The following is a 25561-nucleotide window of genomic DNA, read 5'->3' as shown; positions in this document are numbered from 1 at the left end:
TAGTGTCATAAGGACTGTGCTAGGCCTTGAAAAAACAAATTGAACACTACAGGCAGAATCCCTGCCTTTTTAAAATTTACATTCTTGTGAAAAGAAAGACAAATAAACAATCAAGTCAATAAATAGGATAATCTAAGAAGACAGATTGTAAAATGAATCATTATTTAATATGCCACCAAGAAATGTATCCTGATTTCAGAGATGTTAAAATATGAAAAAATGTATGTCTCATGACACACACATTGCTGATGGGAAAGTAAATGGTATAGGTACTCTTAAAAAAAAAAAACAGTTTGATAGTTTCTTATAAAACAAAACATGCGGCCGGGCGCGGTGGCTCACGCCTGTAATCCTAGCACTCTGGGAGGCCGAGGTGGGCGGATCGTTTGAGCTCAGGAGTTCGAGACCAGCCTGAGCAAGAGCGAGACCCCATCTCTACTAAAAATAGAAAGAAATTATATGGACAGCTAAAAATATATATAGAAAAAATTAGCCGGGCATGGCGGTGCATGCCTGTAGTCCCAGCTACTCGGGAGGCTGAGGCAGGAGGATCGCTTGAGCTCAGGAGTTTGAGGTTGCTGTGAGCTAGGCTGACGCCACGGCACTCACTCTAGCCTGGGCAACAGAGTGAGACTCTGTCTCAAAAAAAAAAAAAAAAAAAAAAAAAAAAACATGCAATTACCATATGAACCAGTAATTGTACTCTTGGGGCATTTATCCTAGAGAAATGAAAAGTTATTTTCATACAAAATTCTGTACAAAGAATGTTCATAACAGCTTTATTTGTAATATCCAAAAACTGGAATCAGCACAGATGTCCTACAACAGGTGAATGGTTCAATAAACTGTGGTATATCTGTACTATTGAATAACTCGGCAATAAAAAGAAACAAGCTACTGATATAGGCAACAACTTGGATGAATCTCCAGGAAATCATATAAATGAAAAAAGGAACTCCTAAAAGGTTACATTTTTAAAAAAGTATGATCCTATGTACACATTTTTGATATTAAAACATTTTTTAAATGGAGGACAGGTTAGTGGCTGCCAGGAACTAGGGATGGGAGAGGGTAGGGAGGTGGATAGGAGAGAGGTGGATGTAGTTATAAAAAAGCAATGCAAGTAGTGTTGGAATTGTTCAGTATCTTGCATATGGTGATGGATACATGAATCCTATACAGATGAAAAAATTGTATAGAACTTAATACACATACACATGCACACAATAAAACTGGGGAAATCCGAATAAGATTTATGCATTATCTTAATGTCAATATCCTGTGACATTATACCATAGTTTGGCAAAATGTTACTGTTGGGAGAAACTGCAAAGTGTATAATGAATTGCTATATTATTTCTTGCAACTGCATGTGAATCGGTTAATTATCTCAATTAAAATTTCAATTTAAAAAACATATGTCTCAGAATATTTGAAATTTAATATTGCCATGAAGGAAATAAAGGACAATGTAAGAGATAGGGAGGGTTTTTTTTTTTTATTTCATCTTATTGTTATGGAGGATACAGAATTGCAGGTTACATACGTTGCCCATGTACCACCTTTCCCCCCAAGTCAGAGCTCCAGGCGTGTCTGATCCCCAGATAGTGCGCGTTGCACCCATCATGTAGGTATATATCCCTCTCTTCCCCACCCCCCCTTCCTGAGTCAGCACCTTCAAGCGTTACCATTCCCCAAACGGTGCGCAATGCACTCATTGTGTAGGCATGCACCCATCCCCTCCCCCACCCCCCACCTCAGTCTGATATCCGATTGGTGTCGTTCCCAGATGGGGAAGGGTTTTTTTTTTTTTTAAATCAGATGGCAGGGAAGGGTTCCTAGAGGTGATACATGAGCTGGACCCTAAAGGATGAGGGTCCTTTTCTGCTAAAAGGAACGAAAACTTTCATTATACACATGTTCAATATTAAGTAGATAAAGTGCTTTAAATGCTCAGTTTTGTGCTCGAGGTCACGTTTCAGTATCAAGATTTGAGATTTGGGGCTTATACTATAAAGTAAATGTTTTCATAGTCACATTTATTTGCAAAGGAATAAAAGTTTTAAAAACTTCAATGACTAACTTAAGGAATGTTTGATGAACTGACTATTAAAAACTTAAAATTATACATTAAGGTATAAAACTATACATTATAAATTCTATAATTTAAGATTATGCAGGCTGGGCACAGTGGCTCATGCCTCTAATCCTAGCACTTTGAGAGGCCAAGGACAGGAATGCTTGAGACTAGGAGCTTGAAACCAGCCTGAGCAACATAGTGAGAGCCCATCTCTACAAAAAAATAGAAAAATTAGCCAGGTGTGGTGGTGTGCACCTGTAGTCTCAGCTACTTGGGAGGCTGAGGCGGGGGATGGCTTGGGCCCAGGAGTTTGACGTTGCCGTGAGCTATGATGACACCACTGCACTCTAGCCCAGGCAACAGAGTGAGACTCTGTCTCCAAAAAAAAAAAAAAAAAGATTATACAATTCAAAAAAAAGCTCATGATATTTCCTTATAACTACTTTTAACACTCTTAATTATTGTGTCCTTCCTATAAACAGTACCTCTCAATATTCAGCCTCACAAGTTATTACAACAAGGTCCATTTTTATATATTAAACTAATAAAAAGAAAAATCAATTCAAGTGAGATTATGGCAAAATTGTTTCATTCATTCATTGTTGTTATATTCTATAATATATCTATGTTTGTTTCCATATAAAACTAATGTTTTCGAATACTTATCAAGTAAAACTGATGCTCCAGACATGCTCCTGGGCACCATCTAGTGCCAGTACACTAGCTCAGAAGGCATTTAACAGTGAGGCATTAGAAGTATTAAAATAATTAATATGGAATATTGATTATGACATCAAATATTGTAGGTCTGACCACATTTGAGGAGCTGGCAAATTGTCTTCCCCTTTGACTCAGTAATCTCACACTCGGGAGTGAGGGAGATTTAAAAGAAATAACAGAAGAGCAGCTGATGCTGATGTTGTTGCTTTTGCCACTGTCATCACCAACACCACTGTCAATTACTGACAGTCACTACGTGCCAGACGTGATGTTAAGCACTTGTGGCAGTCTGCTAATTATCTATCTCAATATTCATTCTCCACTTTTATAACAAAAGGTGATGAAATTTGGACATTTCATTCTATCTAGTCTGTATTGTTTCCATTTCTCACGGGCAGAAACACAAATTCTCACTAACATGTAAAACTCTGGTCTACCACAAACCTCCTGAGGACCCCCTGAGCTACAAGTACTTAAGTCTACCACATATACTTTTGGATAAATAAATAAGTTTAACTTATTAGTAAATTTCACTGGTGTGGGGAGTGCGTGTATGTGTATTCTCCTTTTAATGTCCTAAAATAATACAATTAAGTCTACAGTTAGGAACATTTACAGGAAAAAACAATAATATTCAAACCACAGATGATAAGAAAAAGATTACCTTCATTAGAAGAGAACTATTCCAAGATTTTACAAGTTCAACAGCTCGTAGGTCTTGCCAACTAATAAAGTTGTGAAAATGCTTTCCTGTTTTCCTAAAAAAGATGGAAATAGTATGTTAAGACTCACTATAAACCATACTATATTAAAGATCTGCCACCACAGAAACAAAATTAGAAGCCAAACTGTAATATCAAAGTATTATTTAATTAGATGGGGCTTTCTGAATGATTTCTTCTCTTTGATTTTATAAATTGAATGCACTCTGTATAACAATTATGATGTGATGTACAGAATGAAATTTTAGATGAGATTCTATCTAAAAAGACATTCTTTTTGAAATGCTACAACGTATATGCTTCCAAAAACAAACTAATGAAAAGTCCTTTGAAGACTTGCTCTACACAGGTTAAAAGATTAAAAAAGGCAATGCTTTTCCACTTTATTGTACTTATCTTTATAGACACAATCAGATAAAAACCTCTGACCTACAGAAGAGTTCAAATACTGCTTGAGCCTATTTCTACACCTCTCAACTTTAGGATTGGCTTAGCCATTGGCAACCTAAAGTTAAAATGCTTACCAAAATTTCTCCAATAAACAAAAATTCAACAAACCCTGGGTCAATGCTACAATAAAAGTACAGAGCTAAGAAATACAGAAGAAAAACTTTTTTTCCCTTTGAGACTCCTGCAAATCAACCACTGACATGTAATAATCTTCAATATCCAATGCAGGCTTGCTTTCTAACCTATCTCCAGGGCTCCTCCTGTGTGAATTTAACCATGCTCAAGGCTGTCACTCCCCACTCTACTTAAGCAGTCTACATCCATCACCTTTACACGTTCTACCTCTGAAAGTATAACACTCCAATATACTAGTCAGCACATCTTGCTACTATTTCAGTTCTCCCAGTCTTACTCTTTAAATGCTTCCCCTTCAAACTACTGCAACCTTTAATCCCTTGAACATTCCCTTTTCTTCCTACCAACCCCTTCTAGGTGCACTTACTTTCCTGGATCCCATGGTCTATCGCTTTAACTAACAACTTGCCATCACACTCTCTGACCCTTGACTTTTTCTTTTTTAAAAAATTGTGGCAAAGTAGGCCAGGCGTGGTAGCTCACGCATCTAATCCCAGAACTTTGGGAGGCTGAAGTGGTAGGATAACTTGAGGCCAGGAGTTCAAGACCAGCCTGGGCAACATAGGAAGTCGTCTCTACAAAAAAAAAAAAAAAAATTAGCTAGGTGTGGTGGCCACACCTATAGTCCCAGGTACTCGGGAGGCTGAGGCACTTGAGCCCAAGAGTTGGAGGCTATAGTGAGCTATGATCACACCACTGTACTCCAGCCTGGGTGACAGAGTGAGACTGTCTCAACAAAAAATTGTGACAAAGTATACAAAACTTGAAGTTTGCCATTTTAAGTGTACAATTTAGTAGTATTAATTATATTCACAATGTTGTATAACCATCACCACTGTTTTTAAAATTCTCTCATTACCCCAAACAGAAGCTCTGTTACAATTAAGAAATAACTTTCCATTCCCTCTTCACCCCATCCCTGGTAACTTCTATTCTAGTTTCTGTCTCTATGAATTTGCCTATTCTAGTTGCATCATATATAAGTGGAATCATACAATATTTGTCCTTTTATATTTGGCTTGTACCACTGAGTATACAATGTTTTTTAGATTTATCCATGTTGTAGCATGTATTAGAACTTTACACCTTTTTATGGCTGAATAATATTCCACTGTATTTACATACTACATTATGTTTATCCATACACACACTGATGCACACTTGGCTACTGTGAATACTGCTGCTATAAAACACTGGTGTACAACTATCTGTTTCCTTGTTTTCAATTTCTTTAGGTATACACTTAGGAGTAGAATTGCTGGGTCATATGGTAATTCTATGTTTAGCTTTTTGAGGAACTGCCAAACTGTTTTCCACAGCAGTTGCATCATTTTACTTTCCCACCAGCAATGTATGAGGGTTCCAATTTTTCCACATCCTCACCAACCTTGGTATCTTCCATTTTTTTTATTATTGGTATTCTAGTGGGTGTGAAGTGCTATCTCATTGGGGTTTTAATTTTATTTCCCTGATGATTAATGATGTTGAGCATCTTTTCATGTGCTTATTGACTATTTATGTATTATTCAAGTCCTTTGTCCCTCTGTGAATTGAGTTGTTTGGTTGTTTGTTGTTGAGTTGTAGGAAATCTTCATATATTCTGGATATTAATCCCTTATGAGACATTAGACTTGCAAATACTTTCTCCCATTCTGTGAGTTGCCTTTTCACTTTCTTTAATAGTGTCCTTTTTTCTTGTTTTTCACCTTGATTAATGGGAATAACAGCATTCATTTACATCATGAGCATGTTACTTCTTTTTCCTTTCAAAATCTAAACAGTCATGATTAGCATTAGTACAAATCAGAGAAGTGACTCACCTATTATTTTAGTCCTTAACTTAAATTATAAACCAAACATACCAAGACATATACCTTCCATATTACATGCTGCACTGGGTTTTAAGAAGTCTAACTGGAAAGGCCGGGCGCGGTGGCTCACGCCTGTAATCCTAGCACTCTGGGAGGCCGAGGTGGGCGGATCGTTTGAGCTCAGAAGTTCGAGACCAGCCTGAGCAAGAGCGAGACCCCATCTCTACTAAAAATAGAAAGAAATTATATGGACAGCTAAAAATATATATAGAAAAAAAACTAGCCGGGCATGGTGGCGCATGCCTGTAGTCCCAGCTACTCGGGAGGCTGAGACAGGAAGATCACTTGAGCTCAGGAGTTTGAGGTTGCTGTGAGCTAGGCTGACGCCACGGCACTCACTCTAGCCTGGGCAACAGAGTGAGACTCTGTCTCAAAAAAAAAAAAAAAAGAAGTCTAACTGGAGATTTAATATCAGCAACTATAAATTTTTTCAGACATTTCAAAAACACAAATTTCATACTATGTCAAAATAATTTTAACATGGTTTTATTTCATATTATGTATGATTAAACTTAGCATAATTTTTCTACTTTGGAGAGTTCCAACAGTCAAGAAACTTAAAAATTAGCCATCATAAATTCATGAAAACATAGTGTCCTTTGATCCACAAAAGTTTAAAATTTTGATGAAGTCCAGTTTATCTAGTTTTTCTTTTGTTGGCTGTGGTTTTTTTGTTTTTGTTTTCTTGTTTTTTGTTTTTGAGACAAACTCTCGCTCTGTCATACAGGCTAAAGTGCAGTAGCATCATCATAGCTTACTGCAACTCCAAACTCCCGGGCTCAAGCAATCCTTTCCGCCTTAGCCTCCCAAGTAGCTGGTACTACAGGCTCATGTCACCACACCCAGATAATTTTTATGTTTTTTGTAGAGACAGGGTCTCGTTCCAGCTCACGCTGGTCTCGAACTCTGACCTGAAGCGATCCTCCCACCTCAGCCTCCCAGAGTGCAGGGATTACAGACGTGAGCCACAGTGCCCAGCCTTGGCTGTGGTTTTTATGTCATTTGAGGAATCACTGCCAAATCCACACTTGTGAAGATCTTCCCATTTTCTTCTAAGAGTTTTTTTGTTGTAGCTTTTAAATTTAGATCTTTGATCCATTTTTTTTGTATATGGTGTCAGATAAGAGTCCAACTAAATTATTTTGCATATGAATATCCAGTTTTTCTGGCACCATTTATTGAAAAGGTTATTCTTTCTCTATCGACTAGTCTTTGTACCCTTGTCAAAAATCAGATTGTGTTTGACGAAAATGAAATCTATTGATATATAATTCTTTGGAACCATTCTATAAAGGCATATACTTACACATTTAAATCTAATATTCAATCATTGGTTTCAGCAAATATACGTAACGCTATGTGTACCAGGAGTTGGGGACAGAGCTATGAATAGAGATACATGGCACCTTTGCCCATATAAATATACTTTCTGGACTGGTGAGGTGGCTTATGCCTGTAATCCTAGCACTCTTGGAGGCCGAGGTGACAGGACTGCTCGAGACCAGGAGCTCGAGACCAGCCTGAGCAACATAGTGAAAGTCCTCTCTAAACAAAAATAGAAAAATTAGCCAGGTGTGGTGGTGCACACCTGTAGTCCCAGCTACTTGGGAGGTTCAGGCAGGAGGATCACTTGAGCCCAAGAGTTTGAGGTTGCAGTGAGCTATGATCATGCCACTGCACTCTACCTAGGGCAAGAGAGTGAGACTCTATTTCAAAAAAAAAAAAAAAAAAAAAAAAAGAAAAAGAAAAAGAAAAAGAAAAATATGTATATATACACTTTTTGCCAGGGAAATTCAAACAAATTATCAATTATTCAGTTGTTTACATACAATAGGAATAAGTCCTACAAAGGAGAAATACAGGGTGTCATAAGTCTATTTAACAGGGAGCCCCTGTCTGGAGCTCAGAAAGGGCTTTTTAAGAAGTGACAATGGAATTGAGCTCTGAAGGATGAATAGGAATAAGGGAAGTAAATATTCCTGACAAAATGTGCTATATGTTCAAAGGTCCTATCGCAGGATGAAGCATATGTTAGAGGGACTGAAAAGCTAGTGTGACTGAAGAGCAAAGAGAGGGGGAAAAATCACAAGATGAAAGTGGCATCATTAATTCATAACACAGTACAAGACAATCTAATCTCAAAGAATGCTGATCTCAAGTAGTGGCATATATTCCAATATTCACTCAGCATTGATTTAGGTTTATTTTATCTCTATCAACAATAAAAGGAGAAATAAAGGAGAAGCATAAATGATAATATTGTGAATAAATTATCTCAAACTCCTCTAATACTTTATACCATTCTGTGGCTCTTAATATATTTTGTCATAAGTAATTGGTAAGAACCACTAACATAAGTAACAAATACCACATTAAAAAATATACTTGGTGCTATGGGAACACAGAATGGTTTATATACTTGTATAAGGAGACGGGAAATTCCCTGAGGGCTAGTATTCTTACCGATCTTTATATTCAGTTCAGCAACCAGAACAGTACATCGCTTGCTGTGAGCTCTCAGTTACTGAGTGAACCCGGGTTCCTGAGACTCATAGTTTATGTTGCTAACTGGCACACACCCTGATGTGAGCTTAATTGGCAGAAATCTCCCTGAGAGACACAGTAACTGAAGAAACAAAACAGCTTATGATGTTTTAGAACAAAAGGAATTTAAAAGAACCAAAATGGAGGAGATGCCATTTAGAGTTCTTTTAGAAAGCAAGCTAAACACATCACCAATTAAATATACTGGAAAAAAAGTTAACCTAAGAATATGAAAAAAATTTGAGGGCTGAGAAAAGTTAATAAAAACTGAGTTTTTCGGTCCTGGTTTGTTGAGAGCGGAGGTACAGGTGGGGACAAAGACAGAGAGAAAAACAGAAAGTTTAAAGTTTTAGCCTTCCTGACAGTAACTGTTAAGAAAAACGACAGAAACGCACCATGGACACAAGAGGAAAAAACAATGTGCAGGGAGGAGGAGGTGCTGGCTGGGACTAGAAGGAACAATACACTGTTTCCAGAGTCCAGTCTGTTTCTCTTTTTCTCTCACAAATGAGCAGGAAGTACTTCCCACTGGCCCTGAGCTGTGCCTCCTATGTTGTGTCCCAGCTGTTTTTCCGGGAGCTTGTTGTAGAATCTGCCAGCATTAAATATACACCAAAGTGGCTCAAGTGGGCCAATGAGCGTAAGAAGGCTCCTCTATTTTAAGGTAAAAGAAGCACAAAGTCTTACATGTTTTTTCAAAAAATACCCAGTATTTCAGTTTCTACAAGCAAGGAATGCCTCCAAAACTCACGAAAGGATACAGACAGACATTTCAAAAAAGAAAAAAGGGCAGCCAAGAAAGTAAACTCACAGTTAATTGTTTGAGGAAGAAATCTTATCCCTGTACACCACGAGCAATACCAGTAAGGGAAGTGAACTGTCTTAGAATCTAACTTCTATTCCTTCTAAAAATGAGGTATGGTCCTAGTGTCACACAGAAACTTTGCTTCCTAATATTTTTACTTTCTTGTCATGAATGATATGGTAGCCAGGTCCTGATGAAAGCAATCTCTGGGGCCAATGACCTAATCTCCAGATCCAATCAAACGTGACACATCCAATCAGTTCCTTCCCTGAGAACACTCTCCTACCTCCTCTTTCACACCATCCACTTCCCAGATTCACCTTGGTCCTGTTTTGTTACCTTTTTCTTCCTTGACTCCCTTTATTTTTATTTTATTTTATTTATGTTTTGTAGAGATGGGTCTTGCTCTGTTGCCCAGGCTAGAGTGTAGTGGTGTCATCACAGCTCACTGCAGCCTTGAACTCTTGGGCTCAAACAATTCTCCTATCTCAGCCTCCCTAGTAGCTGGGACTACAGGCATGTGCCACCATGCCTGACTAACTTTTTAATTTTTTTGTAGAGATGGGGTCTTGCTATGTTGCCCAGGCTGGCCTGACTCCCTGTAAATTTATAGAGAAAAAGCCCATAGTCCAAATCTTCAGCTTGTATCTCTTCTCTCCACATAATCTCTACCAGAGAACATACCTATTTCTCAAGACTTCAACACCAATGGTTCTCAGTTGGGGGTTATTTTGACCCCAGAGGACATTTGGCAAGGTCTGGAGACATTTGTGGGGAGTACAATGGGGTGCTATTGACATCTCATGAGTAGAGACCAGGGATGCTGCTAAACATCTACAATGCCACAAGACAAAGAATTATCTGGCCGAAAATGTCAAGAGTACCATTGATTAGATACCCTGATCTACAAAGATGACTTTAATTCATTCATTCCCTTCATCTGAAAAATATATTACTATTTAAGATTTGCCATACCCTAGGCACTGGGGGTAGGTACAGGGAAACTGCAGATGCGCCTCAATCTGAGATGCATCATGCCCTGCAAAAGAGTATGTATCTGAAGGAGACAGGCTGTGCCTCAGTCTAAATTAGACCAATGTTCCAGCCACTTCTGGGATATTGCCACATTCACGAGTCCAAAACCAAACACTTTATCATCTTCCCTTCTTCCTGCTCCCACCACCACCCAACTCATTCCTCCTTATATTCTCTATAATTTCTATCATATACCCCAAATATCAAGGAATATTGGTAAATTCAAACTTCTTCCTGTAGCTTAATACTGAATTAGAAGCCAAGTCCTTGTGAATACACCCTGATTGTATTTTTCAGACTCATCCCCACTCCCTCTGCCCACTTTTCTTCCCCACTCCCTAAGCTCAAAATGTCCTTTGGAGCCCAGTGCTTAGTAACAAAGACACATTTTATAGCATTGTTTTTTTAAAAGCCAGAAATACATGCTGAAGGCAATTTGGGGGTAGTGGAAAGAACATACGCCTCGCAGTCAAAAAGATAATTTGGAATCTTGGCTCTATTTACTGAGTGACCTTGAACAACTTACTTATTTCTCCGAGCTTCAATTTCTTTCTTTGTAAAAACAGAAATGATGCCTAAGTAATAGATTTGTTGTAAGGATAATGTAACTTGGGAATGTCACAAGTGTTCACTCTATGGTATTTATTATGCCATTATAATTGTGTTTAATCTATACAGGCTTCATATGCTGCAGACAAATATTAAATGTGCAGCAAACTGCAAATATAAACCATAAGCATAGTATTATGTTTCTGAAATTTGTTAGGTTCCCCTGACTCTTTTGAGGTATAAGCTAATTGTTTAGATCTCCAATCAATGCTTATTTGAAAAGCTAACTTACCCAAAAGAAAGGAATGGAGAATTTAACGACAGCAATAGTCTTTTTATTGTTATTATTTTGTATAAGTCAAGCCCAGATGACATGCAGACGGCATATAAACCAGAAGGTAGGTTCATTTTCATCCTTTAACCAAGTAAAACTGTTCTCAGTTCACAAATTTAAAACTCCCCAAACAGGATTCATAGCACTATATTCACTGTGGCATGAGCCCAGTGGTAAAGTGCTTATTACACAATGTGCTTACTTGTTCCACGTAATAAAAGTAGCTCTCTGTGTTGAAATGCCAAGACCAACAATTTGATTCATCTGTATTCCTGCCCCTAAAATTAAACATAGATAAAACACATGTTTAAAAGCTACTGAAGTTTTTCTTTGCAATATTACAGTATGAAAAAAGTATTCAATACAATCTTTAACAAAAATATCTGGGTTTAGCATTCTAAATAAAGCAGTTGGAGCTAACAAAGCATTACTAAGATGATTCTGTATTATTTTTTTACTTAAAGGTAAAAATGGTCATATCCTAATAACAAAATGGCCCTTTTTGCTTTAAATGTTAGAAAAAAGCAACTACTACTCAAAGTATGTCAGACTGTATTTCTTCTTGATAATAAGAAAGGATTGGATCTTAATTTAAGTAATCATCAATCATAACAGAAGCTAGTTGATGGCAATAAAGGAAAACCCCCAGGAAAAGTAGTATAATTATTGAAGCTGAGATCTTATTTTCAATACAAACTGATGGCAGGACACAAATAAAAACCTGGATTTTTTTAGTCCAATTTTCTTAAAATATAGTAACTCAAGTGTTTTTTGTGATATTCTTTTAAAATCAATTTATCATACTAGGAAAATTTGGGATAACTTCAATTTAAGCACTGAAAAAAACATATCAGCCCCTATATATTATAGCATTCCTTCCAAAAATATTTAACCTGAATCTAATCACGAGGAAACACTCAGACAACTCCAAAATGAGGGACAATGTACTAAACCGGGTTTTACATTTGAAAACTGTCAATGTCATGAAGAACATGCTCTAGATGAAAGAAGCCTAAATAGACTGACGGCAAAATGCAATGCCTCATCTTTGGCTGGATTCTAGATTGAAAAAAGAAGTTACTTTTTTTGCTGAGATAAGAGGGAATATTGATGACAGCGCATTAGAAATTAGTACTATATTAATGTTAAATTTCCTGAGTGTGATAATTGCATTGTGGTTATGGAGGAAAATACTCCTTTTCTTTGGAGATAATGCTGCAGTATTTAGGGGTGACAGGTTGCTATGTCACAACTAACCCTCAAATGGTTCAGGAAAAAAAACAGGCCCAGCACAGTGGCTCATGCCTATAATCCTAGCACCCTGGGCGGCTGAGGTGGGAAGATTGCTTGAGCTCAGGAGTTCAAGACCAGCCTGAGCAACAGCGAGACCCCATCTCTGCTAAAAATAGAAAAATTAGCTGGGAACCACCGCAGTGTATCCCTACAGTCCTAGCTACTCAAGAGGCTGAGGCAGGAGGATTGCATGAGTCCAAGAGTTTAAGGTTGCAGTGAGCTAAGATGATGCCACTGCACTCTACCCAGGGTGACAGAGTGAGAGTCTGTCTCCAAAAAAAGAAAAAAAAAAAAGTCTGTAGAAAATAGGAAACATTGCAAAATATATCTGGAATCTAGAAGAAGGATATACATGAGTTCACTGTACTATTCTTGCAACTTTTTAAATAGGTTTTGAAATATTTGAAAACAAAAAGATAAGAAGCAATTTAGCCAGAAAAAAATGAAGTAAAAGACTTTTAGGATTTACATTTACAAGTCATCTTTCGCAATGTTCTTAAACAAGGCTGTATTGAAAATGTTTTTAAAGACCTAAGATTTTAGACCATGGCTGTGGCCAGGAGAGCACTTTGTATCAAGTGGCAAACAGAAAACATAAATGAATAAATAAATAAATTACATAAATACAAAAGAAAAAAAACCTTACTTTACAATAAAGGTAACTCAACTGTAAATTCATGAGAGTAGGAAGTGTATATGGTAACTTTGTTTATAACCCTCTGGCATTTTGTACCCAACAGGAAATCAAATCAGCACCAGACATAACCTAGAATAAAGGAGGGTGAGCATTTATATTATAGCTGAAAACAGACAAACCAGAGGACATAATTGCTGTTACCTTTCCTTGACAAAGGTGTTCACCATAAACCACAAATTTCCCTTGAAAAATACTGGGAAATTGTGACCCCAATAAAATATTTTATGTATAATTCTAACTTAGGGAAACCAAAACTAAAGAAGTCTGAGGAAAACTCTTAATATGAACAAAATATACTGTAAAGACTATTGTTATTTTTATAAATCCAATTACCTTTGACAGCTTCTTTTATTACAGTAACAAACTGAAGCCAAAGAACATCAGGATCAATTTCAACCCAGCCAGCTTGAGGGTAAAGATTTTTTACCTATTCAGGAAAACAGAAGATTTAGTAAAAACGTTAGATCAAGTCAATAGTATCTGGGTCTTAAGACTATTGTTAAAACAACTAACAACATGATTTCATTTATTATCTAATTTTTATTGTTAAAATTGAAAAAATACATACATGAAATTAAAAAAGATTATATATCAACACCAAAGTAGCAGTAGTTCATGAGCTCACAGAAGATTTTAGCTTCCCTTATTTTACCTTTACCTTTATTTTCCAAGTTTTCTACAATGAAGATGTGTACTTATAATAAAAAAGTCAGACTTTTACAAAATTAAAAATAAATTTTAAAACTCTGACTTCCAGTTCAGACTGTAATGGAATAAGCACATTTCACTCCACCCTGCCTCTCCTACTGAATATAAATATAAAAACTGGACAGAATGGTCAGAGCTGCTACTTGTGGATTCTAGTATATGAGGCCAGGCGTGGTAGTTCATGCCTATGATCCCAGCATTTTAGGAGGCCAAGGTGGGAGGATGCCCCAAGACCAGCCTGGGCAACATACTGAGACCCTGTCTCTTAAAAAAATAGCTGGGCATGGTGGTGCATGCCTGTAGTCCTAAGCTACTCAGGAAGCCGAGGCAGGAGGGTTGCTTGAGCCCAAGAGCTCAAGGTTGCAGTGAGTTATGATTGTGCCACTGTACCCCAGCCTAGGTGACAAAGACCGACCCCAGGTCTATGGAAGCAGATGGACTGGGGAAGTAGGATAGAATTCAAGTACCATTGAACTGGTGGTGAGTTGTCCATTTTTCTTCTGACATCCCCTAGCCTAGACTCAAGGCATCCTGAACACCAGAACTGAGTACCACAAAGGAAGCTCCAGGACAAGCTCTGCCGTTTTGGCTCAGAGAACAGGAAAGGGAACTCCTAACACTCAGAGGGAATAGGAGAGATCATCCATTTTTCTTATTTTCCCCCTGGTCTCCATACTTGCGCACACAGGCCATTGCCCAGTGGTGGCTGCAGCAGTAATAGTGGTATCAGTGGGCTTCCACAAGCACCTAAAGTACTGAGAGAGGTAAAACTTCCTCTCTAGTCAGAGGAGCTGTGGTTCCCAGAGGCTGAAGTCAACACCATAGCCTGTCTTCTCTCTCTGTGCTCCTGCTGCCTATCCCCAGATGTGCCCAGCAGAACAGGGTAACAAAAGCCCCAGCTTTCTGGCCAGGACCAAAAGGGGTGGCTCAGCGATTCAGAAAGTATCAGAAAGTTTTCAGAAAGGGAGGAGCTTGGGAAATACTACAGAAAGCTGTATATGAACTCCTAGTCTCACCCCAAAACTGCACCCGTGTGAATGTAATCCTAAACAGTATACCAAAGATGTTAAGAACAGAACTAAGGGGTAGATTACTACTCAGGTCCCAGACTGACCACCACTGGGTTGAATAAACACACAGGGCAGATCCGAATCTTAGTACTAGCAAGATTTTAAAAACAGAACTGATACTGAAACCACAGTCCACAGAAGGCTAACTTTGTAGCCAAACTGAACTGCAATAATTACCTGCTAAAAGAAAGACATCCACATTCTTCATAGGATTTATATAAGACTCAGCGTCTTTTAACATAATACTCAAAATGTGCAGGATATAATCCCAAACTACAAGGTATATGAAGAACTAGAAAAATTTTAACTCATATTAGAAAAGATAACCAATATATATCAATGCCAAGATGATAGGGATATCTGATAAAACTTTAAAGCAGCTATTATAAAAATACTCCAAGAAGTAAAAGTGAATACTCGAAATAAAAGATAAAACATCTCAGCAAACATAACTGTAGTAATCATTTCACTATATATATATCTCAAGGTAAGGATAACAAAACATCATGTTGTACACTTTAAATATATACAATTTAAAAAAAAGACTGGGAGGCCAAGGTGGGAGGATCACTTGAGGCCAGGAGTTCGAGACCAGCTTGAGCAACACAGTGTGACCCCGTCTCCACAAAAAAATTTAAAAATTATCCAGTATGGTGTAGCACACTGTAGTCTTGGCGACTCAGGAGGCTGAGGCAGGAGGATCGCTTGAGCCTAAAAGTTTGAAGTTACAGTGAGCTACGATTGCACCACTGTACTCTAGCTCTGGTGACAGAATGAGACGGAAAGAAGAAAAAAAAAAGGAAAGGGAAGAAAAAGAAGGAAGGGAAGGGAGGGAGGGAGGCAGGAAGGAAGGGAAGGGAAGGGAAGGGAAGGGAAGGGAAGGGAGGGAGGAAGGGAAGGAGGGAGGAAGGAAGAAAAAGAAAGGAAGGGAGGAAGGAAGGAGAAGGAAGGAAGGAGAAAGAGAGAGAGAAAGAAAGACAGACAGACAATAGAGAAAGCCTCAGCAAAGAAATATGAGACATAAAAAAGAAAATTTTAGAATTTAAAAATACAGTGATCAAAATTTAAAACTTACTGGATGGGCTCAATAGCAGAATACAGATAGAAGAAAATCAATAAACTTGAAGATAGATCAACAGAAATTATCTAATCTGAACTACAGAAAAAAAAAAGATTGGAAAAAAATAATCAAAGCCTCAGGGACATATGGGAGAATAGCAAAACGTATAATATTTGTGTAATCAGAGTCTCCAAAGAAGAAAATAGAGTCCAGCGCAGAACAAAATTACTTGAGGGAAGTAATAGTGCTAAAAGCTTCCCAAGTTCAGTGAAAGATTTAAAAATCCATATATTCGAGAAGCTTAGAAAACTCCTACCAGAATAAATCCAAAGCATTACATATCCAGATATACCATAATTAAAATACTAAAAGCTAAAAACAAAGAAAAAAGTTTGAAAGCAAGTCAGACATACTACATATACAGAACAATGATTCAAATGACTCTGTATTTCTCACTAAGGCCAGAAAGAAACAGCTCAACATTTTGAAAGTGCTAAAAAAAGAACTGTCATCCCAGAAATCTATATCAAAATCCCAGTAGGACTTTTTGTAGATATAGACAAGATTATTCTAAAATTTATATGATAAGGCAAAAGAAGTAAAATAGCCAAAACAATATTGAAAAAGAATAAAGTTACAGGGAAAAAAAGAATAAAATTAGAGAAATCACACTACCAAATTTTGAGACTTAGTATAAAGCAACAGTATTCAAAATAGCATGCTACTGGCATAAAAACAGACAAATAGATCAGTAGAACAGAATAAATAGTCCAGAAATAGACCCATACAAACATTAACTAATTGATTTTCAACAAAAGTACGAAGGCAATTCAATGGAGAAAAGATGGCTTTTTCAATAAATGGTGTTGGAACAATTGGACATTCATATCGAAAATAAAAAATCAACCTCAATATAAACCTCGCAACTTATACAAAAATTAACTCAAAACTGATCAAAATCTAAATGTAACACATAAAACTATAAAACAGCTAGAAGAAAACACAGGAGAGAAATCCCTGCGAACTGGAGTTAGGCAAAAAGTTCTTAGACACCAAAAGTACAATATATACAACAAAAAATTGATAAACTAGACTTAAAGTTAAAAACATTTGCTCTGTGAAAGATATTGTTAAAAAAATGGAAAGACAAAGTATAGACTGGTAGAAAATATCTGCAAATCATATATCCAATGCAGGACATATCCAAAATGTATAAAGAAATCTCAAAACTCAGCTGTAAGAAAACAACTCCATTTAAAAATGGGCAAGGCCGGGTGCAATGGCTCACGCCTGTAATCCTAACACTCTGGGAGGCCGAGGTAGGAAGATTGCTAGAGGCCAGGAGTTCAAGACCAGCCTGAGCAAGAGCGAGATCCCGTCTCTACAAAAAATAGAAAAAAAATTAGCCAGTCAACTGAAAATAGAAACAATAAATTAGCCAGGCGTGGTGGCTCTCGCCTGTAGTCACAGCTACTCGGGAGGCTGAGGCAGGAGGATAACTTGAGCCCAGGGGTTTGAGGTTGCTGTGAGCTAGGCTGATGCCACAGCACTCACTCTAGCCTGGGCAACAAAGCGAGACTGTGTCTCAAAAAAAAAATAATTAAAAATAAAAAATAAATAAAAAAATAAAAATGGGCAAAAGACTTCAAGCACTTTACCAAAGAAAATATATGGACGGCAAATATGTCCATGAAGATATTCAACATCATTAGCCATTAGGAAAATTCAAATCAAAATTGAAAACTCATTGTAGATAAGTAAAATAAAAAATACTAACAATACTGAGTACTAAAGAGGATTTGGAACAATTAGAACTCTGATACATTACTGTTGAGAATGCAAAATGGTACAGCCACTCTGAAAAAGTTTGGCAATTTCTTGTTAGGGGAAACATTTACTTACTATACAACCTAGCATTCCCATTCCTAGGTATTTACCCTAGAGAAATGAAACCTTGCATTTCCATTAAAATTTTTACACAAATGTTTATAGCAGCTTATTCATAATCACCACAAACCGGGGGTATCACTCAGTGGTAGAGCATTTGAATGCATAATCACCGGAAATGGAAACAACCTAAATGTACTTCAACAGGTGAATAAATGCGATGCATTCATATAATAGATTACTACTCAGGAATAAAAAGGAATGAACTTAATACACACATGATGAATCTCAAAGGCATTACGCTGAAAAACAGCCTATCTCAAAAGGCTACTTACTATATGATTCCACTTATATGACATCCTCAAATAGACAAAACTATATCATGGAGAACAGGTCAGTGGTTACCAGAGGTGAGGTGTGGGGAGAAGGTGTGACTACAAAAAGGTGGCATAAGGGAAGTTCATAGGTTACTGCTATACACGCACTAAAACTCATGGAACTATACACCAAAAAACAAAAAGGTAATTTTACTTTATGTTAACTTTAAAAAAGAAAGAAATGTTTCAAAAATCTGTGGCTTCAATTTAAAATGAAGACTTGAACACAGGGGTATATCTCCAATTCCTCAAGACTCCATTAAAAGAAAAAGATTAAAAAGGTTTAAATGCACAAGGACAAGGAGAAAAGCAAACAGGATCAGACTAGATTTTAACACAGTTTTCAATATGAATAGTGAGTGGACAGGTGGTATATGGCTTAGCACAAAGGAGAAAATTCTGATATCTCAACTCCCTGCTCAGATTACACCACACCTCTGCTCAACTCCTGGCCTCCATTTCACTCAGAGTAAAACCATTATTCTTCCTTAAAATGCCTATAAGACCGAAGTCGGATCCCCTTTACCCCTACCCCTCAGAATGTGAGCTCCTAGAGAGCAGGGAATGCGTCTCTTTTATTTTTTTCCCCAGCATCTAGAGTATTCCATAAATATAAGGCGAATATATGAATGAACATAGGAACAAACTATTAGAGTAATGCCCATAAGCAGAAAGCAGAGATTCTAGGGTGGAACTCTGGAAATTAGAGGTACCTCTGAAGGCTGGGATGCCAGATGGGGCTGGACATAGGAATGGTTCAAAGTCTTTATAAGGATCCCCAATTTCCCTCCTCCAGCCAGATCACTGCCCCTCCCTCACCTGGCAGAAAATAAGAGGTTTACTCTCAGGCAGGGCTGTACCAGAGTTCTGTACTTGCAAATACCAGATATAGCTAAGTGCTAGGGCAAGCCATGGTACTAAAAAAAAAATGAACAGATAACCAACCAAGACCACCATTTAAGGAAAATCTCTAACATATAAGAGAAGGCCAAAGTAAAGAAAAAAGGAACTCTGAGAAAACAGTGACAATGTGAGGAGCAATAAAGGTGACCCAAGAGCATGTGGAAAAAGAATGTTATTCCCCAGTGAGCTCATAAGAAACAAACAGATTTAACAAGTCTATTCTCCTTCCACCAATCAATATTTCTGCCCTTTCTATGCAAGACTTTTATGACTACAGACCACAATGGCTCAACCACAACAAATACTTCCTCATTGCAAAAAACTCAATGTGGACCCCACTGCTTTAAGACTTGACTGTGGGGCGGGGTACAGTGGCTCAAGCCTGTAATCCCAACACTTTGGGAGGCTGAGGAGAGAGGATTGCTTGAGGCCAGGAGTTTGAGACCAGCCAGGGCAATATCGAGACCTCAACTCTACAAAAAATATACATTAAAAAAAAAAAAAAAAAAAAGACTTGACCCTGGACCACCAGGGTAACTTCCCACCACTCCACCAACCTGGACAGCTCACACCATCTCTAAGCATGTTACAATAGTGAAATCTGTTACTCTACAGGAGGAGGACCAAACCAAAATTAGATCAAGAATATAATCAAAGTCAAGAAGAAAATTTCTTTTGTTGATTAAAAAGAAGACAACAACAAGATCATCTGTTTTTCAAGAATGTATAGAGTATACAGTATTGGACATTCCACTGTTTGCTTTAGTGACATTCCTATCCAACCAAGATGTTATCTTTTATGGTTTCTCATAAAGGCATGATGTTCTACTGGGGAACATGATCAATTTTCTCCATTTTTAAAAGCAAAATATCAAATATTCACATGTGGGGTTTCCAACAAGGAATATTCTTCTAGTATTTAATACCAATATTTAAGAGTCCATAAGAAAGACTTTTACAAATATATTCATTACAGAAAAAAGTTTAAAATGTATTTCTGCTGTTAAACATAAAAAAATGAATGCCACAAGAAATAAAATTAAAGTCTTCTCACAGCCTGTTTTGTTCTTGTTTCTAAAGGATGATCTCTTTTTTCTTTTCCTTTTTTTTTAAGCTATTTATTTGGCAGTATCAATCAAATACTACACTAAGAGGTTTTAGGTTTCTATTATACATTCTTTCTACCATAATATTAGCACAGGTGTGATTTTCACTTGAGAAAACAAACACAATCAAGTTCTGTGTCTAAGTCATAGAGCCCCATGAATTCTTAACACTTTAAGTGCAATTCAATATCTACTCTGCACCGTGGGGTAATAAACCAGGTGCTAAGTAGCAATGTAGACCAACAATACCCTCATTCCCAAAGAACTCAAGCTATCTTCAGTAAAGGACCAGTTGCTGCTCGTTTTTTTGTTTATTTTTTTAATTTCTATTCATTGTGGACCAACAATTTTTAAGACAATTAAAATAAGTTTCTAGGAAAAAAGTGACACAAAATAAAATCCCAAATGTCTTAATATTAGATTCAATAGACATAAAATTATTCTGCCAAATTGCCACATAAGTTTCTACACAGTTTTCTTTACCTTAATTCCAGCAGCCCCAGAACCACACTTTAAGAAGTACTGCTATGAACTACCACAATTTGAAAGGCATTGCTAAATCCAAGACTGTGCTTCCTTCTCGAAGGGCAGAGATTTTTCATATTTTTACTTACTCATATCTTTTTCCAGACACCTTCTTCACAGTTTAGAGTCTAAGCAAACCATCCTAGCTTCCTGCCACTCACGGCAATTGTGTTTCACCTTTGAGATTCTTAACTTCATTTTTAAAACACTAATGATTTGCCCCAAATTATATAGCAACTGTGAAACTCTGCATTTTCTAATAATTTATTTCTCTCTTTGGTTCCAAATATTCCAATTCCTTTTTTTAAAATCACCGCTTAAAACAAAAATACTTTGTGTCCAGAACTGTAAAGAAGATAGTAAAAAGTATCATTGCCTTTGGAATAAGGACTCATAAAAAGACAAGAAGCACCCAGCTGCTGAAGGACAGTGTCTGCCTTTCAGCTCCTTTCAGGTTGGGGTAGGGAGAGGACCCTACCCCTACGCCAGTGGGCAGCGTTCCCACACAGCTAGCCAGAGAAGGGACCAGGCAGCTGCTGCAGTCCCAGCTCACTGTTTTGGTCCTGAAACCTGAATGGAAATCTGATGTTTCCGCAAAACAAATGCTCAAAGCAGTCATTGCTTACTTGCACCTTAGTCTGACCTGCTCCTCTGCAGCTGCTGTGAAGAGAAACACCTCTAAGGGGTTTGAACAAAGCGACACTGAGAAAAAGGGGGGATCAGTGCTGCTGGGAATAGTTTGGGTAACTGATGGCTCCTGTCCTCCCTCTAACATAACATATCCCCCCCACTTCTAACATAAAAAGATGTTGGTACTGGAAACAGGAGTAAATAAGAACACCATATCCAATAAACGTTATTTTTGTGCGTTGACAATTGTGTAGATATCAACGCTTCATTGAAGTGAGAACAGAAAAATACCAATTTGTTGGTCGCTGACCAACATTATCAACAGTTCAATGCTTCACTAAAAATCAATTAATGACTTGGTACGTTTCTCAAACCAGAAAAAAGATACTTTTATGAATTCTCAAAGATGTAAAGAAGAAAAGATAACACAACATTCAAAACTTGCCCAATACCTCCAATATCCATAAAAATCAGGTGCTCATTTCGGGAACCAGCACTTTGAGAAGTAGTTAATAATGATGACAACTGAAGAACAGACACTAAATTTAAATTCTATCAGAACGTGAAAAATTAAAACGTAAATAAAGGGGTTGGCGGTCTATTAAGGAAGTGAAGGAAAAACTAAGCAAGTCACAAATCACGTTCTAGCTGGATACGCCCAGCCTGCTCAGTCCTGTCCTGGGAGTCACCTCAGGCCCACCCAGGTAATGTCAGAGGTGGATCCCCTGGTGAAGCAAGCAAGCGAGCGGCCCGGGCCCCGCACCGGGCCTCTGGTGCCCTCAGCCTGGGCAGGAAGGGCGCACAGGGTTCAGCCCGGGCCAGGGAAGGAGTGCAGAGCGTCTGACCCGTCCTCGCGCGCCACTCAGGACCTAGGGCTCGCCGGTGCCGCAGGTGGCCGCGCTCAAGCCGCGGGGGACGGACCGCCTGCTCGCCTCCCGCCACGGATCTCGGGTGCCCTGCGAGACCCAGACCCGCGTCCCAACCCCGCTCCCCAGTCACCTTCTGCGTGCAGGAGCCACGGATCTGCGCTTCTAGGTCATAGACGTGGCAGCGGATCACAGAGCTGCCCACGTCCAGCCCCAGCACGAAGCCAGCGCGCCTCGGGTCCCGTGCGCTCTGCTCCGGGCGCCCCTGCTCCAGGTCGGTAGGCAGCCCCGACATCCCGACCCTGCACGCCTACTGGCCGCAGCCTCGTACCGAGCCGGCGCGCTGTGAAGGCGGCCACCTCAGGTGCCCGGGGCACCTTAAGGGCCCAGCGAGCCCCGCCGGGCCGCCGCCCCTCCCCGTCCCGGAGCCTCCGCGAGATCCGGGTGCGGCCGGCCCTGCCGCGGGCCCCGCCCCGGCGCCGTGACGTCACGCAGACTGCCGCGCGGGGCGGGTGGAGCCGAGCGCGCTTAGCGGGGGTTTTCTGGGGCGCCGGTCCGCGGTTCCGCCAGGCCTGCCTAGGTCTGCAAATGCCCCTCGCGCTTAAAATTGACTTGGCCCGTAATTCTAGTTACGTCTCTCACATCTCCTAGCTTTCTGAGCGTCTGCGTTTCTTTTAACCCTGGCTACATTTTAGGGATCTCTATTAAGAAAAATAGCTACCCCATATGCTAGTTATGAGGAGAAAATGGATAGGCTAGTTTATATAAAAATCTCCAAAAGTTTAAGATCAACATAATGCACATTTATTAACTTACCTGTGATTATGACTTGAGGGCTGGAGGAATTTTTATTTAACTTCTGAGTAACTGTGGCAAACTAAGCTGTGTCTGTGCCTTCATGCAGAATCTTTCAAAGCTTAAAACATTTATAGAGGTGGCTGCCATATGTGGTTTGGTTTTTTGTTGTTTTTTGTTTTTTGTTGACATGTGGGGTGCAATTTTATTCAGTGTTGCAAAAATGCACATCCACTATGTTAGAGTGAGATGAAATAAAGCAGTATTTTTTAAAAATGAAATAAAAAGAAAATGACATGAAAAATTCAAAATTCAGCCAAGAGTATTTATTAATACACTGAGAGTTCCCAAAGACTTCTCTCTCCATAAAACCTGGCAAAGTTTGCAAATATAGTACAAATCAATATTTGCTAAATGAAATAGGACACAACCAGCAAGACCTTCACAAGGACCAAGGCCTTCCCCAACCCTCTGGTAAGAAAGAAAGGAGAAAGGTTAGGGTGGCTGTTTTGACATCACACTCCACCCCAGCAGGTGCTGTTTTGGAAATCTGAAAGCCTCACAGAGGCCCTTTACCTTTTGTTGCTGCCCACAGGGAATGGGCTCTTCCTGGCACTTGGCACAAAGGGGCAAGAAGGGGGCCTGTGGAAATTTCAAGATTCTTGTGGCTCAGGTTCACCAGCCTCTGGCTCACTGGCCTTCCCAGGGGAGGGTCCTGATCTGCAGAGAGTGAAGAGGTGGTAATGCCTGCTCCCCCCACCTCTCCACTGCCACCAGCACTAGTGTAAAGGCAGTGCCTGAAAATATTCGTTATCTTCTTTTTATAAAATTATCAAAGCAATATGGATATATGTTTTTGTGAAATGTTTAACAGTGCAAAGTAGTATATCAATTAAAAAGTAAAGGATTTTATTCATTTTGAATCAAATCATTCTTTTGGTCAAATGGTCCTGTTAACCAACTTGCTTTCAGCCAATTTGACTACATTGGTTTTTTGGCCATGTAACTTGAAGCTTGGAATATACACCTGGAAGAGTATGTTTTTTCTCTTTGTATCCCGTCCCTGTCCAGCAGTACTCATTTGTTCCAAATGGCCTCAGGACTGCCTTTGCCAGTGCTGAGCATTTTGGTCAGGTAGAGGGGTGTGTGTGTGTGTGTGTGTGTGTGTGTGTTAATTCCCATTATTGTAATTTGGAATAAATGACTAATGAGTCCCGTACTGGTCAGGGTTCTCCAGAGGAGTAGAACCAATAGGATAGAGCCAGAGAGAAAGAGATTTATTTTAAGGAATTGGTTCACATCTTTGTGGGGGATTGCAAGGCTTGGAAATTTGCAGGGAAGGGTAGTAGGCTGGAAACTCAGGCAGGGTTTCTGTGTTGCAGTTTTGAGGAGAATTCCTTCTTTGAGAAACCTTAGTCTTTGCTCTTAAGGCTTGAAACCTATTGGATGATGCTCACCCATATTTATGGAGGGTAATCTGCTTTACTCAAGCAGATTTAAATGTTAGGCACATGTAAAAAAATACCTTCACAGCAACACCTAGACCAGTGTTTGACCAAACAGCGGGGCATGCACACAATGTGCCTAACTAGCGTAGCCAAGTTGAGACATAAAAACAACCATATCGGTCCCCCATTCACAACAGAGAAAATTGTTTTACCTGATGTTAATATTTAGCATAATTTTTTTTTCCCTGCACTTGGCATGGGGTGGCTGTGGTTTCGGCTATGAGTTCCCAGAAAGACAACGTGGCTCGCTCCAGGCCTCAGAAGCACCAGAATACGTTTAGCTTCAAAAATCACAAGTTTGATAAGAGTATTCAGACCCAGAAAATTAATGCAAAACTTCCTGATGAAGTATGTCAGCACTGTAAAGTTCTTGAATGGCGTTTAAAATACAGCAAATACAAAGCATTATCAAAACCTAAAAAATATGTTAAATGTTTACAAAGGAGAGTGAAAGATTCTTATCACATAATGTGTAAACCATGTGCCTATGAACTTGAAGTTTGTGCAAAATGTGGACAGAAGACATTGTTATTCCATTTAATAAAGAACCAGAAAAAACAGAAAATATTGGAAATAAAGTTCCAACCATAGAAGAAGCTGCAGAAGGAATGAAGAAAGTGATGATGATTTAGATTTTGATATTGATTTAGAGGATACAGAACATAACAATCAAGTGAATTAATATCACTATATTAAAAGTCAGTTTCAGAATGTGAAATTCTGACCAACTTTTAACTTTGAGTGTTTCACAAAAAATACTGTGAAGTGCTAATGATCAAGTCAGAAAAAGCTATAAAAGAAGGCAAATTTATACATAAACAATATAAATTGTGCATGATATTTGAACAATTATAAAACTTTCAGCCAGAGTTTTCTTATAACAAATTTTTA

The 25561-nt window shown here is 38.6% G+C and overlaps 1 protein-coding gene and 1 pseudogene across 1 annotated transcript in view; one reads left to right on the top strand and one right to left on the bottom strand.

Moving 5' to 3' along the window:
• The window catches only part of GK5 (glycerol kinase 5), a 64616-nt gene extending 41835 nt beyond the window's left edge, over nt 1-22781 (bottom strand). The window contains exons 1-4 of the mRNA XM_069473146.1: nt 22501-22781; nt 13569-13662; nt 11448-11523; nt 3465-3558 (exon numbers count right to left, since the gene is read on the bottom strand). Coding sequence (XP_069329247.1) covers nt 3465-3558; nt 11448-11523; nt 13569-13662; nt 22501-22662 — 426 coding nt within the window. The 5' untranslated portion in view covers nt 22663-22781. The remainder of the gene's footprint in view (nt 1-3464; nt 3559-11447; nt 11524-13568; nt 13663-22500) is intronic.
• Nucleotides 22782-24889: 2108 nt separating this feature from the next.
• LOC138386624 (uncharacterized protein C9orf85 homolog pseudogene) lies at nt 24890-25352 on the top strand (annotated as a pseudogene).
• Nucleotides 25353-25561: the final 209 nt, after the last annotated feature.

The sequence above is a fragment of the Eulemur rufifrons genome, chromosome 7 (genome assembly GCF_041146395.1).
Source record: "Eulemur rufifrons isolate Redbay chromosome 7, OSU_ERuf_1, whole genome shotgun sequence".
Classification (NCBI taxonomy): Eukaryota; Metazoa; Chordata; class Mammalia; order Primates; family Lemuridae; genus Eulemur; species Eulemur rufifrons.
Note: the sequence above shows the minus strand (reverse complement) of the source record. Positions and strands in the feature narration are given on the sequence as shown.